Source organism: Neoarius graeffei, chromosome 9 (genome assembly GCF_027579695.1).
Source record: "Neoarius graeffei isolate fNeoGra1 chromosome 9, fNeoGra1.pri, whole genome shotgun sequence".
NCBI classification, from domain to species: domain Eukaryota; kingdom Metazoa; phylum Chordata; class Actinopteri; order Siluriformes; family Ariidae; genus Neoarius; species Neoarius graeffei.
In genome coordinates, this window is record NC_083577.1 from 49,673,764 (window position 1) to 49,696,779 (window position 23,016).

The following is a 23,016-nucleotide window of genomic DNA, read 5'->3' on the forward strand; positions in this document are numbered from 1 at the left end:
CTACAATACATTCCTCAAAAAGGGCATAGAAGAACAAATTAATCCATCAACGTGTAGCATTCAATTTATTCCGGACCATTAAAGACGCTGCCTTCCGCGTAAAATCATACGTCATCCTCGCCGCCATATTGGATGGGTCAAAGCGGAGAATAAAGATGCCTCATTCATGTGCTGCGTTTAACTGTACCAACAGGTTTGCCGTCCAAACGAGATCACATGGGATTACCTTTCAAAGGCAAGACTGGAAAAATACTTTTCATTATATTTGGTCATTATAATGTAATTTTACAAACAGATTTTTTCGACTTTGTGGCTAATATGAAGTCTCGCGCATAATAGTTTATGCGCATGCGTCCTTACTTCTTCTATTGTTCTGGTGTCTCCGAAGGGACCGTCTTACAGCGCCCCTAGAGGTGTGGCATGTGTATTGCATCGTTTTCAGCAAGCGTTGCGTTGCCATATGGACCTGATATTTTACTGATCGTTGCCCATGTGGACGCGATATTTTTTTAAATATCTCGTTGCCGTTGTCGTGTGGATGTAGCCTTAGTCACCAATGAAGGGCAGGTCTAGTCCTATTATCACTGCCATTTTTGCAGACGTATCCATCCATCCATTTTGGCATATCACTACAGTTACGTGGCAGCTCTGACGGCTTCAGCCATCAAAGTGTCTAGGGAACATTACAGTAGTGGTTTCCTGTTGCCTTCTACTGGAATATTACCTCAACCATTCACACCTATGGACAATTTAGAGCAACCAATTAGCCTAACCTGCATGTCTTTGGACTGTAGGGGAAACCGGAGCACCTGGAGGAAACCCACGCGGACACGGGGAGAACATGCAAACTCCACACAGAAAGGCCCTCACCGGCCACGGGGCTCGAACCCAGAGCCTTCTTGCTGTGAGGTGACAGCGCTAACCACTACACCACCGTGCTGCCCTTGCAGACGTCTCATCTCATCTCATTATCTCTAGCCGCTTTATCCTGTTCTACAGGGTCGCAGGCAAGCTGGAGCCTATCCCAGCTGACTACGGGCGAAAGGCGGGGTACACCCTGGACAAGTCGCCGGGTCATCACAGGGCTGACACATAGACACAGACAACCATTCACACTCACATTCACACCTACGGTCAATTTAGAGTCACCAGTTAACCTAACCTGCATGTCTTTGGACTGTGGGGGAAACCGGAGCACCCGGAGGAAACCCACGCGGACACGGGGAGAACATGCAAACTCCTCACAGAAAGGCCCTCGCCTGCCACGGGGCTCAAACCCAGACCTTCTTGCTGTGAGGCGACAGCGCTAACCACTACACCACCGTGCCACCCTTGCAGACGTATACAATCCTATTACAAATGTTCTCCATTGCCAGGGTGGCATTGCTGTCTTACAGTTCCCAATTCAATCCTGAGTTTGACTTATTGTCTGTGTGGTATTTTCAATGTCCCTTTGTCCCATGTATGTGGATCGGCTATACTAAATTGCTCTAAGGCGTGAATCAGTGTGTGAATGTGTGTGTGTGCATGGTACGAGGGTGTATTGTGCCTCACGGCCAGTGTTTCTGGTACAGGCTCCTGATCCACTGTGACACTAGGCTGGATTACTGAAGATGAAACAATGACTGATTTATCCTCAGTGTAAATAAGGTTTGCACAGCAACGCCTTGCATAATATCTGGGCAGACCGAAAGTGGAGTGGACGTGTGAAAGCGGAAGGTCTTAAGGATGACGTCTACCAACTACAGATGGATGCAAATCCTGGCAGCCATTTATTCCTTTAGAGGGCTCCTTTGTCACTTGAGGAATGTGGCAGGTCTGCAAATTTTGTCAGCAGTAAAATCTGATATCCTTCAACCCCACCAACCAAGCAAATCCCAGCACAAACAAATGGGACTGCGATACCCAGACTGACACTGGCTACATTAAAAAAAAAAAAAAATCCTGTGCCACTATGACGGCACTTTCTTTTCACAGTTGGAAAGAGAAGGGAATGGCCTAGCTTGGTAATGTTTAGGAATGAGCTGAAAAGGATGAATTAGTTGCAGTTAGTCTGAGTCATCATCATGGTTTATTATCATTTACAATGTACAATATACAAAAATATAGAGTACCAAAAATTCACAGTGTCTAAAAGGCAGTGATTACAGTCTACATCACATATCTAACAGTACCAATGGGTCAGTTGCATAGAAGGGCACCAAATCTTGTGGGGATGGAGCGTCTTATTTCGTCAACTCCTTGCCTGTTAAAAACCAGATGTCAGTGTTGGAGTAATAAGACCACATGTTTAGGCACATTGAACAACTATGAGGTTCAGGCATATTTAGAATTTCATTGTAATGGGTGTCAGATTCCTATATACAAAATATATTTTATTACATTATAATATAATACATTTTATCGAGATAGTAATTTGTTCTTGTTAAACAGAAATGTACGCATGATGTCTTAGTGAACGTGATACACTATTGAGCCTCATAGTGTAGGTGGTAAATTGAAATCACAGCACACTCCAGGCCTTGTTACGGTATACAGCTGCAAATTAACACTTGATTTTTATAGAGGCATTTTGAAAATATGACTCATGACATCAGTATAGGAGAATAACCGCATCGCAGTCTTGTAAATGAGATACTCTGCAGTTGGATTGGATACACTGCCACAGTTGGAAGCAAGTTTAAAGTTGTAAAATTAAAATGACTGCGCAATCATGTTGGAAACTCCAGAAATGGTTTTACCAAGCTAGTAGGTTAGTGCCTGAATTAAACAGCATGGCCATGTAATGGATGTGAATGAAGTTTCAAATTGGATTTTACTAAAAATTGGAGATCTGGTTGACTGCCACAGGGCAGGAGCGCAAGACTCATTAACAAGCTCCATCCCCACACCGTGCCTATAGTTGGTATATACACAGCTGCTGCACATACTATCTTACAACTATAAGGCTTGTAAAAAAAAAGTGTTAGCTTTACAATATACATGTACATTACACTAACTTGTGTGTCTTAGTGGGGCATTACCTATGTACAAGTCGAGCACTCGTGCTTAGCTTAAATAAAGGTCACCACTGACAGCATTCCTTTGAAGAGCATAATAAAAATAGCTTTGTTCTTAAATGCCCCTAACAAACCGAGCTTACTTTAAATGATACCGGACCCCAACAAGCTTCACCATGTTCTTTTCCCGTTTTATTGTCGTTTGTTCATGTAGAACTCAAGAGTGCATCAGACACTGGATATAAGGAATGAGATAATACAAATTAAAGAATGTGCATTCCTGCTTCATTTTCTCCTTCAACACTACAAATCTGAGCTTGGTCATTCCTTTTAAGACGCATACAAATGCTTACTGTATGTGTGCAGAATTATAATGTTAAATTACGGTGAAAATGTGCTAGATGTGATTAAATGAAATATTTGAATCACTACTGTAAGAGCTTGAAGCAAAAAAAAAAATTATGAATTTTTTGATAGTACAATCAATGCTGTATAAATTAATGCCATATTTAAAAAATAATGATAATGATGGTTAATTCTCTAATGAGTACAAAATAATACATCTAAATATAAGAAAATGAACAAAATCAGTACATCCCATCAGTGTGAATTCTTTAAATAAACCCTAATGTCCATCTATCCTAGTTCATTTCCAAACAACTGTCAAATAATTCCCTCTTTAAGATAATATTTTAAAAAGTGCCAAGCTATCATTTTTTTCTATAATGTTCCATATTTAAAAAAAATATATATATATTGTCCAAGCTTGTCGTATTTAATACAACCATCAAGGCAAACCAAGTATTCAGATGTCAGAAGTATGTGTTCATGTGAGATCCAAGGTCCAACATGGTGGAGACTGGAGGGTCATCGTGGTCTTTAAAGCCTAGCGGAACCAGTTACAGTCCTATTGCTTCTTCTCCAAACTCTACTGAACAGCGACACATTGGACTCCGTCCTCTGCATTTTCTCATTGCTGGGTTGCAGATTTTGTCACCGATTTCCTGACTGAATAGGTTCAGTGTTCAGTCCATATAATAATATCAGCACTGCATGCATGTTGACTGTGCATTGCTTCTTCAGTTGTAGGTTGGTGAGAACTGTATACCCAAAGCCTACAGTGGGTTCTTGGACCTTGTTACACAGACTTGCTAGGTTTTGTTCATTCCTTTCTTTTACCATATTTCGTTTTGTTCCTTTCCTTGGTGCGATATTTGTCAGTGTGGAGTCTTGAACCAGCCCATTTTGGAATTCATATAATAGGTTTTCCAGATCGGAGAGCATGGAGTCAGCTTAAATAGAGGTCCTCTTTCATTTACCCAGAAAACCAGTTAAAGATTAAAGTTATCTCGAGTTTCACAGAGATCGAGATTTAAATAATTGACATCAGTGTAACTACACAATTGTACACATTCCCAAGGAAGGAATATCATCTGAAACACCATTAGCTGTGATTTATATGACATGCTCGTATCCTCCATGGTGGGAGCGTAAGGAGTCATGTGGAATAATCCAGAAGTGCACCTACACTCATCAGGTGCAGAGAATGCATGGGTGGAGCACATGGTAAGAGTTTATGAAAAAGCTCCAGACTGTCAGTATTCCCCATCACCATGGCGATGTAGCTAAAGGGTGGGACACATGTCTCAGCTGGGGTTGTAGGTTCTGCAGGGGGAGGGGGAGGAGTCAGGCCGATAGTCATATTTTCCCAGCGGTGTGGGGTAATAAGTGGTGGTGTAGACGTTCGTCTGCTGGATTTGTGAAGGAAAGAAGTTGGTTCTTTCATCTGGCAGTAGGTTGTTCTTGTTGAGTGTCTATAGTGGATACACAAAAACGGTCAGTTAGAATAAAGGACACAGTGTGAAAGATCAAAACTTTATGCTGATAAGTGAGCCAGATTTCAGTACTGACAGTCTACATAACCTCTAATGCCTGGGAGCAGAAGACAGTTCAGGGTCATGAGTGTAAGCACAATGTGCCTAATCCAGCTAGCACTATAAATATCAGCAGCCCCTCAGAATGATGTTCCCAGCTGAGGATCTGAATAATTCAAAAGCAATAGACTAGCAGGTCATGGATGAAAGCAGAATATGAGTGTTCTGGGCTGCTCTTGAGAAATGTAATTTGTGTCAACAGCTCTGAAGCAACAGCATCTCAGTAATTGGGGGAGAAAAAGTGTGCAATGCTCAGCAGTGATTGTAATGACTCGACCTCCCAGGCTGCCTGCGAGCTTCTGAACAACAACTGCCATCATATAATGTAAAATACAATAAACAGAAGAGTTTGTCAGAGTGTAGGACCTCGGTGGCGTGTACTTTACCATCCCCGATTATAACCATATACACAAACGAGCACTTTTCCCCAGTGTCACTGGTGACAGCAAGAAGAACGCTGGATTTATTGCCGATATGACAGGAGTAACATCTGCACCTCTTATGATAAACAGCTGTGGTTTTGTCTCACCTGACTTAGTCTCTGATTCTTCATTCTAATTATTGCATGTCTCTCGCCGGATGTTGATCATCACACCTATCATTAAGAGCCATTAAGAGGCACCTTTGATTCTCCTTTCTGCATACAGATACATCTAGAAGCACACGTCTAAAATGTTCAGGGCAGCTAAGATTACCTTACTCGCATCCATGCCTTGAAGGCTCATAATGAGCTTAGAGTGAGCAGCAGGTACAGAGCAGATCGATGGAAGTCGTGGCAAAAAGAGTACGCAGGTGTCAAAGCAAGGACAGGAGGTGGGGGAGAGCAAGCCGAGTCTGGCTAATTGGATGGGCTCAACAATCAGTCACAACCAGCTGTGGGAGTGCACTGGCCTGCTGCTGCTTAAACAGTCTAATGGAGCCCATTAACAAAGACAGAGCATGTGCCAGGAGCTGGGAGAAAGGGCTAAACAAGGAGCCTGAGGCAGACAGAAAAAGACTCTAATCTCTCTGCAATCACACTTCTAGAGATGCACTTTCCACACTAACAGATGATGGTCCCAATCCAACAAAAATATTATTCATCAAAGTTTGATGCTGTTTCTGAATGTTTCTAACCAAGCCCACTCTCCATGTGGTTGTCAAAATGAGAATTTTTGTTGTTTCAATTATAAAACAATTCATTCATTAAATGAGATCATGCGGTACATTATCAGTTAAAGCAATATGTATTTTATATGCAGCCAATGTGTGTAATAAAATAAATGTTTAGAAAAAAAAAGATCAGAGATAGCAGACTGTCAAACTGGTCTAATAATTGGGTGGACAATGCAGGGGTGCCGTCCACAGGATGTGCAAGCCATTATAATGTACCGAGAAACGATGTCCAGAATGACCGCATATTTCTTCCTCATATCTCCTTTCACAGAGAAAAGCTGCCATGGGAAGGTACAAAATGGTTGGAACCCCACTCACAGGAGAAAATTTGTAGCTTGATTATTGGTGAAAAAATACAATACGACAGGCTAAAATGACCATACTGGTCAATTTAAACATCCCGGAGCTTGAGCAGCTTCATAAAACTGACATTTATGATCGCAAGGCCATTGGGTATAACGAATACTAAACTTAGACCTTCACACAATGGAATAAAATAAGGCCTTTGTCCCCCCCCAGCCCACACTATCTACACACCGACTGTCCAACAGTGGATCTGAACATCTTGGGGAAAGAATCACCTTCCTACTAACAACTGTTTGAGACATCTCATCTCATCTCATCTCATCATCTCTAGCCGCTTTATCCTGTCCTACAGGGTCGCAGGCACGCTGGAGCCTATCCCAGCTGACTACGGGCGAAAGGCGGGGTACACCCTGGACAAGTCGCCAGGTCATCACAGGGCTGACACATAGACACAGACAACCATTCACACTCACATTCACACCTACGGTCAATTTAGAGTCACCAGTTAACCTAACCTGCATGTCTTTGGACTGTGGGGGAAACCGGAGCACCCGGAGGAAACCCACGCGGACACGGGGAGAACATGCAAACTCCACACAGAAAGGCCCTCGCCGGCCACGGGGCTCGAACCCAGGACCTTCTTGCTGTGAGGCGACAGCGCTAACCACTACACCACCGTACCGCCCTTGTTTGAGACATGTATAATAGAATTTCCATATTTTCAATAGGAAATATACATACAGATTTTCAATCATTTGAATACTGTTCTGAAGACCAATTGCAGCACAACTTCTGTATAATGACCTGAGGCCTGGTTTATAAAGACATTTGTAGACTAATCTGAAATGTGGATGTTAAGCTTATTTACAGTTTCTTTGTATAAAAATCTCCATATGCATGAAAAATAAAATCATCCAGCTGTGATCCGTGTACTAAATGCAAATAGTATTAAAATCAAGTGCACATCAACTAAAAGGACAGTTCACAATAGCTGATTTATAAGCCATTTATTGATCTTTAAAAGCATATGCAGTCTGAACAATGCACTACTGGCAATGTCTCGAACAGAATACAGCCATGGCACTTTATTAATCCCAGATTTTGTCCATATATAGTTAACTTAATATCTTAATAAAACTGGTGAGAAGAAAGTCATACAATACATTTTGTAGCTTTTACACTGCTTTACACAACTTTTTCCAGGTCTCTTAAAATTTGTACATATAGTAGCAATTAATGATCGCTTTGATAATGACTTCATCTATTAATTTTTTTTATTAATCAATTGGTTGGATTATGTATTATATGACTAATACTAAATGTAATGTAATATAATACAAAATGTTTTATATGACTTTCTTTTCACCAGTTTTATTAAGATATTAAGTTAACTATATATGGACAAAAACTATAATCCAGCCACTGGGGTTGCACAAGCCATTGCATTCTTAGTGCCGGTCCCAAGCCCAGATACAGTGGTGCTTGAAAGTTTGTGAACCCTTTAGAATTTTCTATATTTCTGCATAAATATGACCTAAAACATCATCAGATTTTCACACAAGTCCTAAAAGTAGATAAAGAGAACCCAGTTAAACAAATGAGACAAAAATATTATACTTGGTCATTTATTTATTGAGGAAAATGATCCAATATTACATATCCGTGAGTGGCAAAAGTATGTGAACCTCTAGGATTAGCAGTTAATTTGAAGGTGAAATTAGAGTCAGGGGTTTTCAATCAATGGGATGACAATCAGGTGTGAGTGGGCACCCTGTTTTATTTAAAGAACAGGGATCTATCAAAGTCTGATCTTCACAACACATGTTTGTGGAAGTGTATCTTGGCACGAACAAAGGAGATTTCTGAGGACCTCAGAAAAAGCGTTGTTGATGCTCATCAGGCTGGAAAAGGTTACAATACCATCTCGAAAGAATTTGGACTCCACCAATCCACAGTCAGACAGATTGTGTACAAATGGAGGAAATTCAAGACCATTGTTACTCTCCACAGGAGTGGTCGACCAACAAAGATCACTCCAAGAGCAAGGCGTGTAATAGTTGGTGAGGTCACAAAGGACCCCAGGGTAACTTCTAAGCAACTGAAGGCCTCTCTCACATTCGCTAATGTTAATGTTCATGAGTCCACCATCAGGAGAACACTGAACAACAATGGTGTGCATGGCAAGGTTGCAAGGAGAAATCCACTGCTCTCCAAAAAGAACATTGCTGCTCGTCTGCAGTTTGCTAAAGATCACGTGGACAAGGCAGAAGGCTATTGGAAAAATGTTCTGTGGATGGATGAGATCAAAATAGAATTTTTGGTTTCAATGAGAAGCATTATGTTTGGAGAAAGGAAAACACTGCATTCCAGCATAAGAACCTTATCCCATCTGTGAAACATGGTGGTGGTAGTATCATGGTTTGGGCCTGTTTTGCTGCATCTGGGCCAGGACGGCTTGCCATCATTGATAGAACAATGAATTCTGAATTATACCAGCGAATTCTAAAGGAAAATGTCAGGACATCTGTCCATGAACTGAATCTCAAGAGAAGGTGGGTCATGCAGCAAGACAACGACCCTAAGCACACAAGTCGTTCTACCAAAGAATGGTTAAAGAAGAATAAAGTTCATGTTTTGGAATGGCCAAGTCAAAGTCCTGACCTTAATCCAATCGAAATGTTGTGGAAGGACCTGAAGCGAGCAGTTCATGTGAGGAAACCCACCAACATCCCAGAGTTGAAGCTGTTCTGTATGGAGGAATGGGCTAAAATTCCTCCAAGCCGGTGTGCAGGACTGATCAACAGTTACCGTAAACATTTAGTTGCAGTTATTGCTGCACAAGGGGGTCACACCAGATACTGAAAAAAAAAAAAAAAAAAAAAAGTTCACATACTTTTGCCACTCACAGATATGTAATATTGAATAATTTTCCTCAATAAATAAATGACCAAGTATAATATTTTTATCTCATTTGTTTAACTGGGTTCTCTTTATCTACTTTTAGGACTTGTGTGAAAATCTGATGATGTTTTTGGTCATGTTTATGCAGAAATATAGAAAATTCTAAAGGGTTCACAAACTTTCAAACACCACTGTAAATGGGGAGGTTGCATCAGGAAGGGCATCCAGCATAAAACTCATGCCAAATCAACTACATGGATGATAAAGAAGAGGACTTTTATACTGGATCAGTCAAGGCCCGTAAACAACGACCACCACTGGAACTGTTTCCCAGCATGGTACCAGTGGAAACTATGCTACTGGTGGGAAAAGGAGAAGAAAGAGAGGTGGAAGGTGAATTCAGAAGAAACGTGAGAGTAGAAAAAGAAGGAGAGTGGAATTGAAAGTTGGAACTTTAAGTGTTGGCACTATGACTGGTAAAGCAAAAGAACTGTGATATAATGGAGAGGAGAAAGATTGACATCCTGTGTGTACAAGAAACAAAATGGAAGGGAAGTAAGGCCAGGAACATTGGAGGTGGTTTCAAGCTTTTCTATCATGGTGTAGATGGGAGGAGAAATGGTGTAGGGGTAATCCTAAATGAAGAGTATGTTAAGAGTGTGTTGAAGGTAAAGAGAGTGAGTGACAGAATGAGGAGTGTGAAGCTGGAAATCGAAGGGGTGATGATGAACATTGTCAGTGCATATGACCCTGGGGTGTGAGATGGAGGAGAAAGAAGAATTTTGGAGTGAGTTGGATGAAGTGGATGAAAGTATACCAAAAAAGGAAAAAGAGTGGTGATTGGAGCAGATCTAAATGGACATGTTGGAGAAGGGAACAGGGGTGATGAGGAGATGATGGGTAGGTACAGAGTGAAGCAGAGAAATGTGGAAGGGCAGATGGTGGTGGATTTTGCAAAGAGGATGGAAATAGTTGTGGTGAATGCTACAAGAAATACTTAAAAATACTTTTAAGAAGAAAGAGCATAGAGTAACATATAAGAGTGGAGGAAGGTGTTCTCAGGTGGACTATATTTTATGTCTGAAGGAGATTGGAGACTGCAAAGTGATAGCAGGGGAGAGTGTAGCTAAGCAGCATCAGATGGTAGTTGGGAGGATGACCTTAGAGGTAAAAAAAAAGAGAAAGAAAAAGAAAGCTAAACCAAAAATCAGATGGTGGAAGTTGAAGGAGGAGGATTGTAAGTCAGAATTTAGGGATATGGTGAGACAGACACTGGGTGAAGAGGTATTAGATGATCAAAGAACTATGGCAGAAGTAGTGAGGGAGACGGCTAGGAAGGTGCTGGGAGTGACATCAGGACAAAGAATGGAAGACAAGGAGACTTGGTGGTGGAATGAGGAATTCCAAGAGAGTATAAGGAGGAAGAAGTTGGCAAAGCAAAACAGGGGAAAAAAAAAAAAAAGATCAAGAGAGCAGAAAAGAATACAAGGAGATGCGAAGGATAGCAAAGAGAGCAGTGGCAAAGGCAAAGGCATATGATTAACTATATGAAAAGGTTAGAAACTAAGGATGGAGAAAAGGACCTGTACCAATTAGCAAGGCAACGAGATCAAGGTGGGAAGGATGTGCAGCAGTTTAGGCTGATAAAGGATGCAGATGGAAATGTGCTAATAAGCGAAGAGTGTGTGTTGAGAAGGTGGATGGAGTATGTTGCAAAGCTGATGAATGAAGAAAACGAAAAAGAGAGAAGGTTGGCAGAGGTGGAGACAGTGAAACAGGAAGTACAGCAGATTAGCAAGGAGGAAGTAAGGAGAGCTATGAAGAGAATGAAGAGTGGTAAGGCAGTCGGCCCTGATGATATACCAGTGGAGGCATGGAGATGCTTAGGAGAGATGGCAGTTGACTTTTTGACGAGATTGTTTAACAGGATCTTGGAAAGTGAGAGGATGGCTGAGGAGAGGAGAAGTAGTATACTGATACCAATATTCAAGAACAAGGGCAATGTTCAGTGCTGCAGTAACTACAGAGGCATAAAGATGACCAGCCACAACATGAAGTTATGGGAAAGAGTAGTGAATGCTTGGCTAAGAGGAGAGGTGGCGATATGTGAGCAGCAATATCGTTTCATGCCAGGAAAGAATACTACAGATGCAATATTTGCTTTGAGAATGCTGATGGAAAAGTATAGAGAAAGCCAGAAGGAGCTGCACTGTGTGTTTGTAGATTTAGAGAAGGCATATGACAGGGTGCTGAGAGAGGAGTTGTGGTACTGCATGAGGAAATCGGGAGTGGTGGTGAAGTATGTGAGACTGGTGCAGGATATGTATGAGGACAGTGTGACCAGCAGTGAGATGTGCAGTGGGAATGATGGCGGCATTTAAGGTGGCTGTTGGATTGCACCAGGGCTCAGCCCTAAGCCCTTTCCTGTTTGCAATGGTAATGGACAGGTTGACAGATGACATCAGGCAAGAGGCCCCATGGACAATAATGTTTGCAGATGATATTGTGATCTGGAGTGAGAACAGGGAACAATTGGAAGAAAACTTAGCCCATGTTTACATTAGACCATATCAGCGGATCATCAGATTAACGTTTTTAAAACGATTAGTGTGCACACAGCAACACCAATACACGATTTGCGTGCACACAGCAACCCCAATACACGGATACGCTCGGCTCCGCAGGCATCCTGCGCTCCAAATCACTCCGCCCTGAACAGCGAGTGCCCTCTGGAGGGTGCGCACTCTGGCCTTGCGCAGCTCACACAGCGCGCGAGTGAAGTGCACAAGCATTGATTCGGGACTGAGCCGCTGTGTGTGTGATCCCAGCGCATATCACTTACCACTTGCAAGTGGAAGGATGGCAAGCCTAAAGACAATCATAACTACACAATGGGCAGTATTTGCATCAGTATTTGCAGTATTTTCATACTTTTATACTCTTTAATGAAAGGTGATACAAGGCGGAAGTCCGCGCCGTTTTTCAGCAGTCGCGTCACATGACCAACGCCAGCGAATCAGGAAGGTGGATGTCACAGTGACGTTGTCCAATGACGATGCCAGCTAGAGCTCAGCACAGCGTATCCGCGTATTCTCAATGTTTACACAGCACCGGAGCTGACACGATCTGGATTGAATACGTGGACCCTGGCGGATTCCCGTTTCCCGGCGTTTTAATGTAAACTGACAGTGCATCCGCGAAGAAAATGAGACAGATACGGTCTAATGTAAACTTGGCCTTAGAGACATGGAGGTACGCACTAGAGAGAAGGTGAATGAAAGGAGCAAGATGGAGTAGATGTGTGTGAATGAGGGTGAGGACAGTGGAATGGTACAGCTACAAGGAACAGAGGTGGTCAAAGCAGATGAGTTCAAACATCTGGGGTCAAGTGTACAAAGGTACAAAGTAATAGCGAGTGTGAAAGAGAAGTGAAGAAGAGAGTGCAAGCAGGTTGGAATGGCTGGAAGAGAGTGTCAGGAGTGATTTGTGACAGAAGGTTGCCAGCAAGGGTGAAAGGGAATGTGTACAAGACAGTGGAAAGACCAGCTATGTTGTATGGTTTGGAGACAGTGGCACTGACAAAAAGACAGGAGGCTGAACTGGAGGTAGCAGAGTTGAAGATGCTGAGATTTTCAATGGGAGTGACAAAGTTGGACAGGATGAGAAATGAGAATATTACAGCGACAGGACAGGTAGGACAGCTTGGAGACAAAGTGAGAGAGGCGAAATTGAGACGGTTTGGACACGTACAGAAGAGAGATCCAGGGTATATTGGGAAAAGAATGCTGGGGATGGAGTTGCCAGGTAGAAGGAAAAAAGGAAGACCTAAGATGAGATTTATGGATGTGGTGAAGGAGGACATGAGGATGGTTGGTGCTACAGGAAAAGATACAGAGGACAGGAGGGACACTGTCCGCTGTGGCAACCTGTAATGGAAACAGCCGAAAGAAGAAGAACTGGTTGGATTATTTTTAAGTGTACTATTAAACTATTTATTAAAACATTTTTTTTGCAGCATTTCAATCAACTAATGCTACTATAGGCGGCACGGTGCCGTAGTGGTTAGCGCTATCGCCTCATAGCAAGAAGGTCCGGGTTTGAGCCCCGTGGCCGGCGAGGGCCTTTCTGTGTGGAGTTTGCATGTTCTCCCCGTGTCCGCGTGGGTTTCCTCCGGGTGCTCCGGTTTCCCCCACAGTCCAAAGACATGCAGGTTAGGTTAACTGGTGACTCTAAATTGAGCGTAGGTGTGAATGTGAGTGTGAATGGTTGTCTGTGTCTATGTGTCAGCCCTGTGATGACCTGGCGACTTGTCCAGGGTGTACCCCGCCTTTCGCCCGTAGTCAGCTGGGATAGGCTCCAGCTTGCTTGCGACCCTGTAGAACAGGATAAAGCAGCTAGAGATAATGCTACTATAGAACTCTTAACCAAGCTTAATTAAATAACAGGTCACTAACTGCACTACAAGACTTTTATCAGATAATCTGTCACTTCATGAGATTATATACAGCTGGGGAAAAAAAAATTAAGGGACCACTTTTAATTTTTTTTTTTATTCTGACACCCTGTAGGCCAATTGGCCTGTCAGTTGCCAGTTTACGAGGCTGTCTGCGTCTATCGAGAGCACACATCATCTACTGCTGGCTTGCTAGGCCTGTCGCAGCTTCCCAGACAAAGGCTACGTTTACATTAGACCGTATCTGTCTCGTTTTCTTCGCGGATGCACTGTCCGTTTACATTAAACCGCCTGGAAACGCCGGGAAACGGGAATCCGCCAGCGTCCACGTATTCAATCCAGATCGTGTCTGGTCCGGTGCTGTGTAAACATTCAGAATACGCGGATACGCTGTGCTGAGCTCTAGCTGGCGTCTCATTGGACAACGTCACTGTGACATCCACCTTCCTGATTCGCTGGCGTTGGTCATGTGACGCGACTGCTGAAAAACGGCGCGGACTTCCGCCTTGTATCACCTTTCATTAAAGAGTATAAAAGTATGAAAATACTGCAAATACTGATGCAAATACTGCCCATTGTGTAGTTATGATTGTCTTTAGGCTTGCCATCCTTCCACTTGCAAGTAGTAAGTGATATGCGCTGAGATCACACACACAGCGGCTCAGTCCCGAATCGTGGCTCGTGCACTCCACTCGCGTGCTCTGTGAGCTGCGCAAGGCCGGAGTGCGCACCCTCCAGAGGGCACTCGCTGTTCAGGGCGGAGTGATTTGGAGCGCAGGATGCCTGCGGAGCCGAGCGTATCCGTGTATTGGCGTTGCTATGTGCACGCAAATCGTGTATTGGTGTTGCTGTGTGCACACTAATCGTTTTAAAAACGTTAATCTGATGATCCGCTGATACGGTCTAATGTAAACATGGGCAAACAGCCATTCACACACATTCACACGTATGGGCAATTTAGAGTAGCCAGTTAACCTAACTGCATGTCTTTGGACTGTGGGGGAAACTAGAGCACCCGCAGGAAACCCATCCATCTTTTCTGCAACTATATGCCATATCTGCATTTCAAATGTTGATTGTTTTAAATCCCGACCAGAAATTTGAAATAAAGACAAAATAAAATATCTGCTGGTTCTTAGGGCTGGATGACATGGCCGAGAAATTATATTGAAATATTTCTGAAACGATATTTATCATGATATACATCATGCTATGAAAATATGCAAGTCTGCTCCTCTATCTCCCAACTACTGCCGACAGGAAGATTGTAATATAATAGACCTAATTCATGGGGGGTGAAAACACTGCAGCTACCTATTCCTTTCTGGAGGAAAGCTGATATTTCTGTGAAATCAGGATGCTCACGGTATTCAGCTGGCTGACGATATGAATGGTCATATCACAATAACGATAATTTCTTGATATATTTTGCAGCCCTACTAGTGGTCTGCTAACAAACACTTCAGTGCTAAATTCATTTTGCTTGCTGTGTGTGCATGAGGCAAATCATTTTCATTGTTCGGAATCAACTCCAAAACTTTGGGGCTGACTTAGCTTTCAATGCCTGGAATCTGTGTATTAACGCTTACTGGAATTGACTTTTGGGATTGGACTGAAAACAGGATGGCAACTTGATGACTTGACATACAAGACATATTAAAATCTATATTGTGTATGCTAAGGAAATAACATAACTACAGTACTTACAAGCTAAGTAATTCAAATAACCTAACTACTCACTGCCCAATTCTGTAACATGCACATGCTTTATGACGATGAGTTGTGTTTTGGGCAAAGTAGATAATGCTTTCTACAAACTGTTGCCACAAAGTTGGAAACACACTATTGTACAGGATGTCTTTGCATACTCTAAAATTGCAATTTCCTTTCACTGGAACCAAGTGGCCCAAACCTGTTCCAACATGGCAGTGCACCTGTGCACAAAGCACAGTCCATGAAGACATGGCTCGCCAAGGTTGGAGTGGAAGAACATGAGTGTCCTGCATAGAGTCCTGACCTCAACCCCACTGAACACTTTTGGCATGAACTGGAACACTGACTGTGCCCCTCGCCCAACATCAGTGCCACAACTCACTAATGCAGTTAGTTAATTGTTTTATTCATTCAGAACAGTTAACGGACACATTTCAGGCTTTGATGCTGAATTGAAGAGGAGAATTTTACATATAAAAGGATGGATGATCTCACCTTGAACTCCATGGGTGTGTATTTCTCATTCTTTGGCGTGGTGTTGCCCTTGTAGCTGAGGTGGTTAGGGGTGGTAGGATGGATCACAGCAGACTCTTGTGAGGGTTTGTGGAACCGCTGACAGTAGACATACACTAGGAATGACAACAGGCCTGCTCCCAGGAAACATGACACACCTGTCGCTATTAGATGCAACAGAGTGAACCCTGGGGAAATAAGATAGCCAAGGTTAACCGAATAAGGACATTTAAAAAGTTATTTGTCTAGAAGTCTCTGAAATCATCTGTTCGTTGCTTTGCACAATTACCACACACACACACACTCCCCCGAGTCTGCCCATTATTTGCAAAAAATAACTCTTAATAGATATACCAGGAAAAACTGTGGCACCACTCTATCCCTCATTACTAGCTCAAGATGTCATTACTATGTCCTTTTCAATGCAGATGTTGGAGAGTGTCACAGTAACTCAAGCTACACTGAGACACAGTATCCTGATTAGCACAGGTGTGTGAAGAAGCAGTCATATTGCTGGCCAGGACCATAATGAATGAGCATGATGAAGTTGAGAAGGCCAGGCTGCAATGCTCTAATTGGCTGACGAGACACAAGAGAGAGGTGCTCATTGGGGATGCTGGGTAATGAGCTGCCTGTGGTTGGCTCCAGCTGGTAAATGGAGAGTGCCCAAATTGGCATGGTGATGGCATCTCAAGGGCACTGCAGGGTACCCACTGTGGCCTGGATCTCTGGCCTAAAAAGAACTGGTGAGCCAACCTTATGCATATTTCATCTGGCAGGGCACAGAGTGTGGAGAATCGCCTCAGCTCAAGAGCAGCGAAGCGTCGGAGTGTGAACGCTCGCATTCGGCCCTGTAGATTCTAACTCCTCTTCCTCAACTCTCCTTCCAGCACTAATTTACATTACTGAGAGTAAAGGAGAGGGAGGGAGGGAGGGAGAGAGGTTACACCTGGCTTGTTTCCATTACGTCCTGAGGGCTGCATGACAGAACAGGACTGCAAGATCAAACACGTTCACACATGCACACACACATGCTTGCACACTGCAACAGGTCACAAGTGCACATAACATGTAGGTACATGAATACACATGCACATGTGCAGCCCAACATGCATGTGAAAACATATTGTGTCAGTTTTATATGAGTGGGGCACGGTTGATGCACTCACCCCCACATTGCTGGTCTTTATCATAGCCAGATGCAGGTAAAATCACTGGGAAGAGAGAATGAGAGACATAGTTATAACCTTTGAATCACACACACACACACACACACACACACACACACACACACACACACACACACACACACACACACACACACACTCCTCTAGCTTGGCTTATACTGCCAGGATGCCAATCATTGCTGTCCTCTGTTCACTCCTCTGAAAGGCAGCACCGCTGGAACTGTGCCAACGTGAAGATGAGCAATGACAGTCAGGGAGACGCATTCAGGTGCTGTGCGCAGAGAATCCAATATAAAGAAGAGAATCTCATAAAAGCCTCTCTTGCTTATAGTATGCAGCACAAGTCTATTTAGGTTTTAACACTGAGCAGACAGTGTACATTATATTTTTCAATTTGGGAATTTCATTTGCTAATATAATAGCGATTACAAAGATCATAGATTAGAGGAAGCAAAGAAGTCTCATCTCATCCCATTATCTCTAGCCGCTTTATCCTGTTCTACAGGGTCGCAGGCAAGCTGGAGCCTATCCCAGCTGACTACGGGCGAAAGGCGGGGTACACCCTGGACAAGTCGCCAGGTCATAAAGCAACCAAGTGAAGACCTCAAATCTAGACAGGCTTCAAAGATTATATCTCACTTAACATATAGCCAAGTCAAGCGAAATCTATTATAATGCCAGTCCTCATTTATGCTTTTAAAGCTGAGCTCTGATACACACAAGACGTGTAATTCATGCCTGTGGGGCGAGGTTGGGACTGTTTCAACTGAGATGCACAAATCTTCTCGATTAATTTCAGTCGAAATAGCCTCAAATTCTCACAGTCCAAGAGACCATATGATTTCAAACACTCGGCCTAAAATTGCAGTGAAATTAGATGTGAGCCTGCCTTGTGACATAACATTAATATTAATTATAGTGCCTGATTTACTTGATATTCTGCTCAACTAACTCCTGCTGGAAATGTCAGTTTTCGACTGAAAAATCCCTCTTTCATTTTTACCGACCAGAGAGTGAAGAACCCGTGCAAGTAAACACATTATAGCTAATCTATCTTAATGAGTTCTGAAGAGGTACTGTATATTATATACGACTATTAAAATAAGTGCAACAGTGAATTATGCAAATATTAATTGACTGGCAACTTAAACAAGGTTTCAAACAAAATTTGTTGAACTGGACGCAAAGTACTCAACATATATTGTACATATATTGTACTGTATGTGTGACTTTTAAGGACATTCAAGGGTGTGTGTGTGTGTGTGTGTGTGTGTGTGTGTGAGCTCTCACCGGGTATCTCATTGCAGTCTCTGTACTGGGTGCTGTTCCCCACACATGGAGAACCCTGATTCCCACACACCCGAGTGCGCGACTGCAGGCCCAGATCATCACACGCAGACCACAAGGTCCAGGCCATCCAGCCACCTGCATGGACAAACATTCACAAAGACTTGCTTTTAGAGTTTTCAACCACACATTTACACCTGAAACAAGTCCCAAGATCAAATTCCCAAATAATAAAAGGCAATTATTGTTAAGTATGCTTAGGAAAGCTGTTCAGGAAAACATATGGTGCGAGTCAAAAGTTTGGACACACCTTCTAATTCAATGGTTTTTCTTTATTTTTATTAATTAAAAGACACTTCATATCTTAAAGAAGAAGAAACCTTTATTCGTCACTTTACAGTGAAATTCATCCTCTGCATTTAACCCATCTGAAGCAGTGAACACATGCACACACACTCAGAGCAGTGGGCAGCCACACCAGAGCGCCCAGGGAGCAGTCAGGGGTTCGGTACCTTGCTCAAGGGCACCTCAGCCCAAGGCTGCCCCATGTTAACCTAACTGCATGTCTTTGGATTGTGGGGGAAACCGGAGCACCCGGAGGAAACCCACGCAGACACGGGGAGAACATGCAAACTCCACACAGAAAGGCTCTCGCCGGCCGCTGGGTTCGAACCCGGAACCTTCTTGCTGTGAGGCGACTGTGCTAACCACTACACCACCGTAATGATGGATGTCGTTTATCTTGACTTAGTCAAGCGGTTCTTGGCATAATATGGATTATTACAGTTGTGGAACAGGGCTATTTACTGTATTTATATTATCTACTATTTAATCTCAAGCGCATTAAGAAGGCAAGAAATCGCACTAATTATCTTTTGACAAGGCACCTTTTAACAGAAAAGCATTCCAGGTGACTACCTCATGAAGCTGGTTAAGATAATGCCAATAGCGTGCAAAGTGTCAACGAGGTAAACCCTGGCTACTTTGAAGAATCGAAAATATGAAACGTTTTGTTTTTTGTTTAACACTTTATTGTTCACCACATAACTCCATTTATTTTTTTCATGGTGTGGTTTCCATCAAATCCTGCGCTCTGATTGGCTGGCAAGCGGGTCTGTATCCTACGATACGGACCCCAGTTACGGACCTCTGGCGACTCGCTCGTTCACAACAAGAAACTTAGTAGAATTTGTCAACATTTATCTTTTTTTTTATAAGATTTATTTAAAAGATTATCAAAAATCTTATAAATTTTTGCCAGCATTTCTCAGGAGAATAGCATTAATTTTACAGCATGGATAGTGATAATGACAGTGTTCACAGCGAAAGCAAGTTTTACTGCCCTGAGGAAGAAGAAATAAAAGAAAACATTTCAGGAGAAAGCTAAAAACCTGTAACTTGCTAACGCTGAGCAAAAACGTGGCTGAATCCTGAATGACTCAATTTTGTATAAATAGGGGACTACATAGGCGGCAACATGTAGTTTTTTTTTCCTGCCATGGAAGCGCACTTGTATACCGAGGAGGAAGCCATTTGCATTACAGCCGTGAATGAGGATTCAAAATGGCGGCTCGCCTCGGCTTTCCCTTTCGGGCGCGTTTGTTTTCCATTAGAATTTGGTAAAGAAAAAAATAAATATATTATTTACCAGCTTAAGGTCGGTCTGTATCATGAAATACCGCGACCTCTGCCTTGAATACTGAGCTCGGCCCAGAGGGCCTCGGTCAGTACTTTCAAGACCTCGGTCACGGTATTTCACGATACGGACCTCCCAGCTGGTAAATAACATATATATGTTCTATATGTTATTTCATAGTTTTGATGTCTTCATTATTGTTCTGTAATGTAGAAAATAGTCAAAATAAAGAAAAACCTATTAATTTGTAGGTGTGTCCAAAGTTTTGACTGGTACTGTTTTATATGCAACTGTATACTGGGGAAATTGAATCAGCTTGTAGATTCATTCTTTTCAGTTCAGAGATGACAGTCTGCTAAGCAGCCACAAATTTTACGATGTAGAAACAGAGTCAGCAGCGACAAGAAACAAGCGAGAATGACAAGAGCTTCAGAGGTAACATCAAAAATCTACATCTTAAGATGCTTGCTGGCATTAAATATTTGCAGCCATCATGGAGAGCAGCCTCTTTGTTTAATAACAATGCTGAGCGGTGCAGATAATTGCTACATCCATCTCTTTATTTACCTCAATCAAACAAAGTGTTTGCTTAGCAAAGTCGGGGGAGAGGAAATAACAAACGAGTGGCATTGATGGACTTAGACTGCATCTCTTAATATATATACTGCCTCTACACCTGCCCTATGCTCATTCTTACTCCCAAAACATCCATCCATCCATCCATCCATTATCTGTAGCCACTTATCCTGTTCTACAGGGTCGCAGGCAAGCTGGAGCCTATCCAAAACATCTTTAATCAAACTATACTGAATTTATGTGTGTGCAGGTTCAGCAATCTTATTGGAGCCTGATTGAGAACCTGCAAGGGTCTTTAATCTGTAGCGCCAGGTCTGAGTGATCACCGGGCCAGCATATTAAGAGACAAACAGAAGAAGGAAAACAGCCACTCAGACGCTAATTTGAACTGTATGTGTGTGTAGTTACCTTTTTATAAGGGGTGGGTGATTATGGCAAAAATATCATACCATGATAGTTTTGATAACATTTTCAAAATACATACTGTTGTATCACAACATTTAAGCAGTCGCATGTTTAAAAATCAAATATTTCTAATAGATGTCTACAAAAAGAAGTGCTTTAATAAGGAGAAATTATACAACCAGTACAAAAACAGGATTAACCCTTTAGTTTTGAGGAACTGCTGTGTCATTCAGAGTTATTAAAAACGTAGCTGATAAACCTGATAGGTCAGAAATGTGCTGTGTAAAATAATCTCTCTATATCAACATTATACAGTCGTATTTCAGGCACCCTTATTTTCTGCAACAACAAAAAACGGTTTTGTAAAAAAGGCAACTAACTTACTGTTTATAGCTTAAAAAAATACTCCATTCTTGCCATATTTATAATGGCTGGCTAGGCGTGCAGTCTTAAGTGCTTTTCTAACCTCAGGGAATGGAATCAGTTTGCGATGCATTTAAGTGTGGTTCAAGAAAGGAACAGAATAGGGGTGAAAAACTGGAGTAGGACAGTGCATGTTAAATCTAAAAAGTGTTTTTATGTCTTCTATTTAAGAAAATACTTGCATTTGCAAACGATTCCAAGATTAGCTTGCTTCATAAATATTTGAGTTTCTCCTGAGCTGGATTTAGACAGAAAATGCTGTTTAACACTGCAGAGCATGATTATACACATATACATATATGCATGCACACACACATGCACACACACAAAATCTCTGTATCTGAAGGGTGCTTTTAGTGATCTGCTCACAGCAGTGGGAATTGTTCTATACAACTGACAGATGGTGCACCTCTTTGAGGTGATAAAATGGATGGACAAACAGAAAACAGAAAAAAAAAACCTAAACATCCATATCTGATCTTGTGCATACAGGTGGAGGCACTGCGCATTTTGAATGACTTGATAGAACTTGTGGCTCACAGTTGGCGATCACTTTAAGCAGCTTTGTTTCGTTGCTGGTCCTGAAGGTGGGCTTACCCTGGCAGGTGTGTGTGTTGCACAAAGCCTCCTCTGTATGCAACCCAATGCAGATGTCCCCTCCGTGGGCAGGCGCGGGGCTTGTGCATGTGCGCGTCCGCTGGTAGTGCCCACCACCGCAGGGCACCGTACACTGTGACCATGATGACCAGCAAGACCAGGCGCCTTTCACTGAACAGACCAGACACACACATACACAACACACACCAGTACAGAATGATCAGGCAAGCAGGGAGACACAAACAGGACATGAGCATGAGCAGACACACACACACAGCACAAACGGGACGCAGCAAGCGAGCACAGATATAAACAAACAGACATGATAACAAGTAGACAGACAAAACACAAGAGGGAGGAATCAGATACAATTGCAGTGCTGACAGACAAACATTTGCTATGAGGTGCAATGGGGACGCAGGCACAGTAGAGGAGTCACATGTCTGCTTTCACTGCTCAGCACTCTTCATTAGCCTTCTGCAGCATTGTCCATACTCGTGCCTCACCATTACAGCACTAACACCATGGCTTCACCTGTCCACAATAAGTGCTGCTTTAGTGGTATTTCTGCTCCTGTCGGAAGTGGCTAGAATCCTTTGTTGATCTTTCATCAGCGTGACGGGATTGGGGGGGGGGATGGGGGATTTATCGGCCTGCATTCGAAAACCATTTCCTCTAGTGGGTTAGAGAGGAATTACAGAGCACGAGCAACGGTAAAGTGACAACTCTCAGCAAGAGTCCAACATACAGCACACCCTTTACAGGGGACTGATTCGAGAGCTGCATAGAGAACATCATTATGTCCTCATCTTTCTGGATCCTTTCGATCCCTGCCCCATCTCATTAAATTAAGGATACAGTATGTCTCTTCTGGCCTATAAATACAACTCTGTATTGTAACACTTGACAAAGGTTTGCCAAAGTAATCCCG

At 42.7% G+C, this 23,016-nt stretch overlaps 1 protein-coding gene across 3 annotated transcripts in view; it reads right to left on the reverse strand.

The window, feature by feature from the left end:
• Nucleotides 1-2,063: 2,063 nt before the first annotated feature.
• sema5ba (sema domain, seven thrombospondin repeats (type 1 and type 1-like), transmembrane domain (TM) and short cytoplasmic domain, (semaphorin) 5Ba) overlaps nucleotides 2,064-23,016 on the reverse strand; it is a 249,449-nt gene continuing 228,496 nt past the window's right edge. For 2 of the 3 annotated variants that reach the window (XM_060929722.1, XM_060929723.1), the window contains exons 19-23: nucleotides 22,086-22,256; nucleotides 18,452-18,586; nucleotides 17,144-17,188; nucleotides 15,957-16,162; nucleotides 2,064-4,813 (exon numbers count right to left, since the gene is read on the reverse strand). In XM_060929722.1, the coding sequence (XP_060785705.1) occupies nucleotides 4,646-4,813; nucleotides 15,957-16,162; nucleotides 17,144-17,188; nucleotides 18,452-18,586; nucleotides 22,086-22,256 (725 nt within the window). In that variant the 3' untranslated portion in view covers nucleotides 2,064-4,645. The remainder of the gene's footprint in view (nucleotides 4,814-15,956; nucleotides 16,163-17,143; nucleotides 17,189-18,451; nucleotides 18,587-22,085; nucleotides 22,257-23,016) is intronic. The other variant, XM_060929724.1, reaches the window with a different exon arrangement.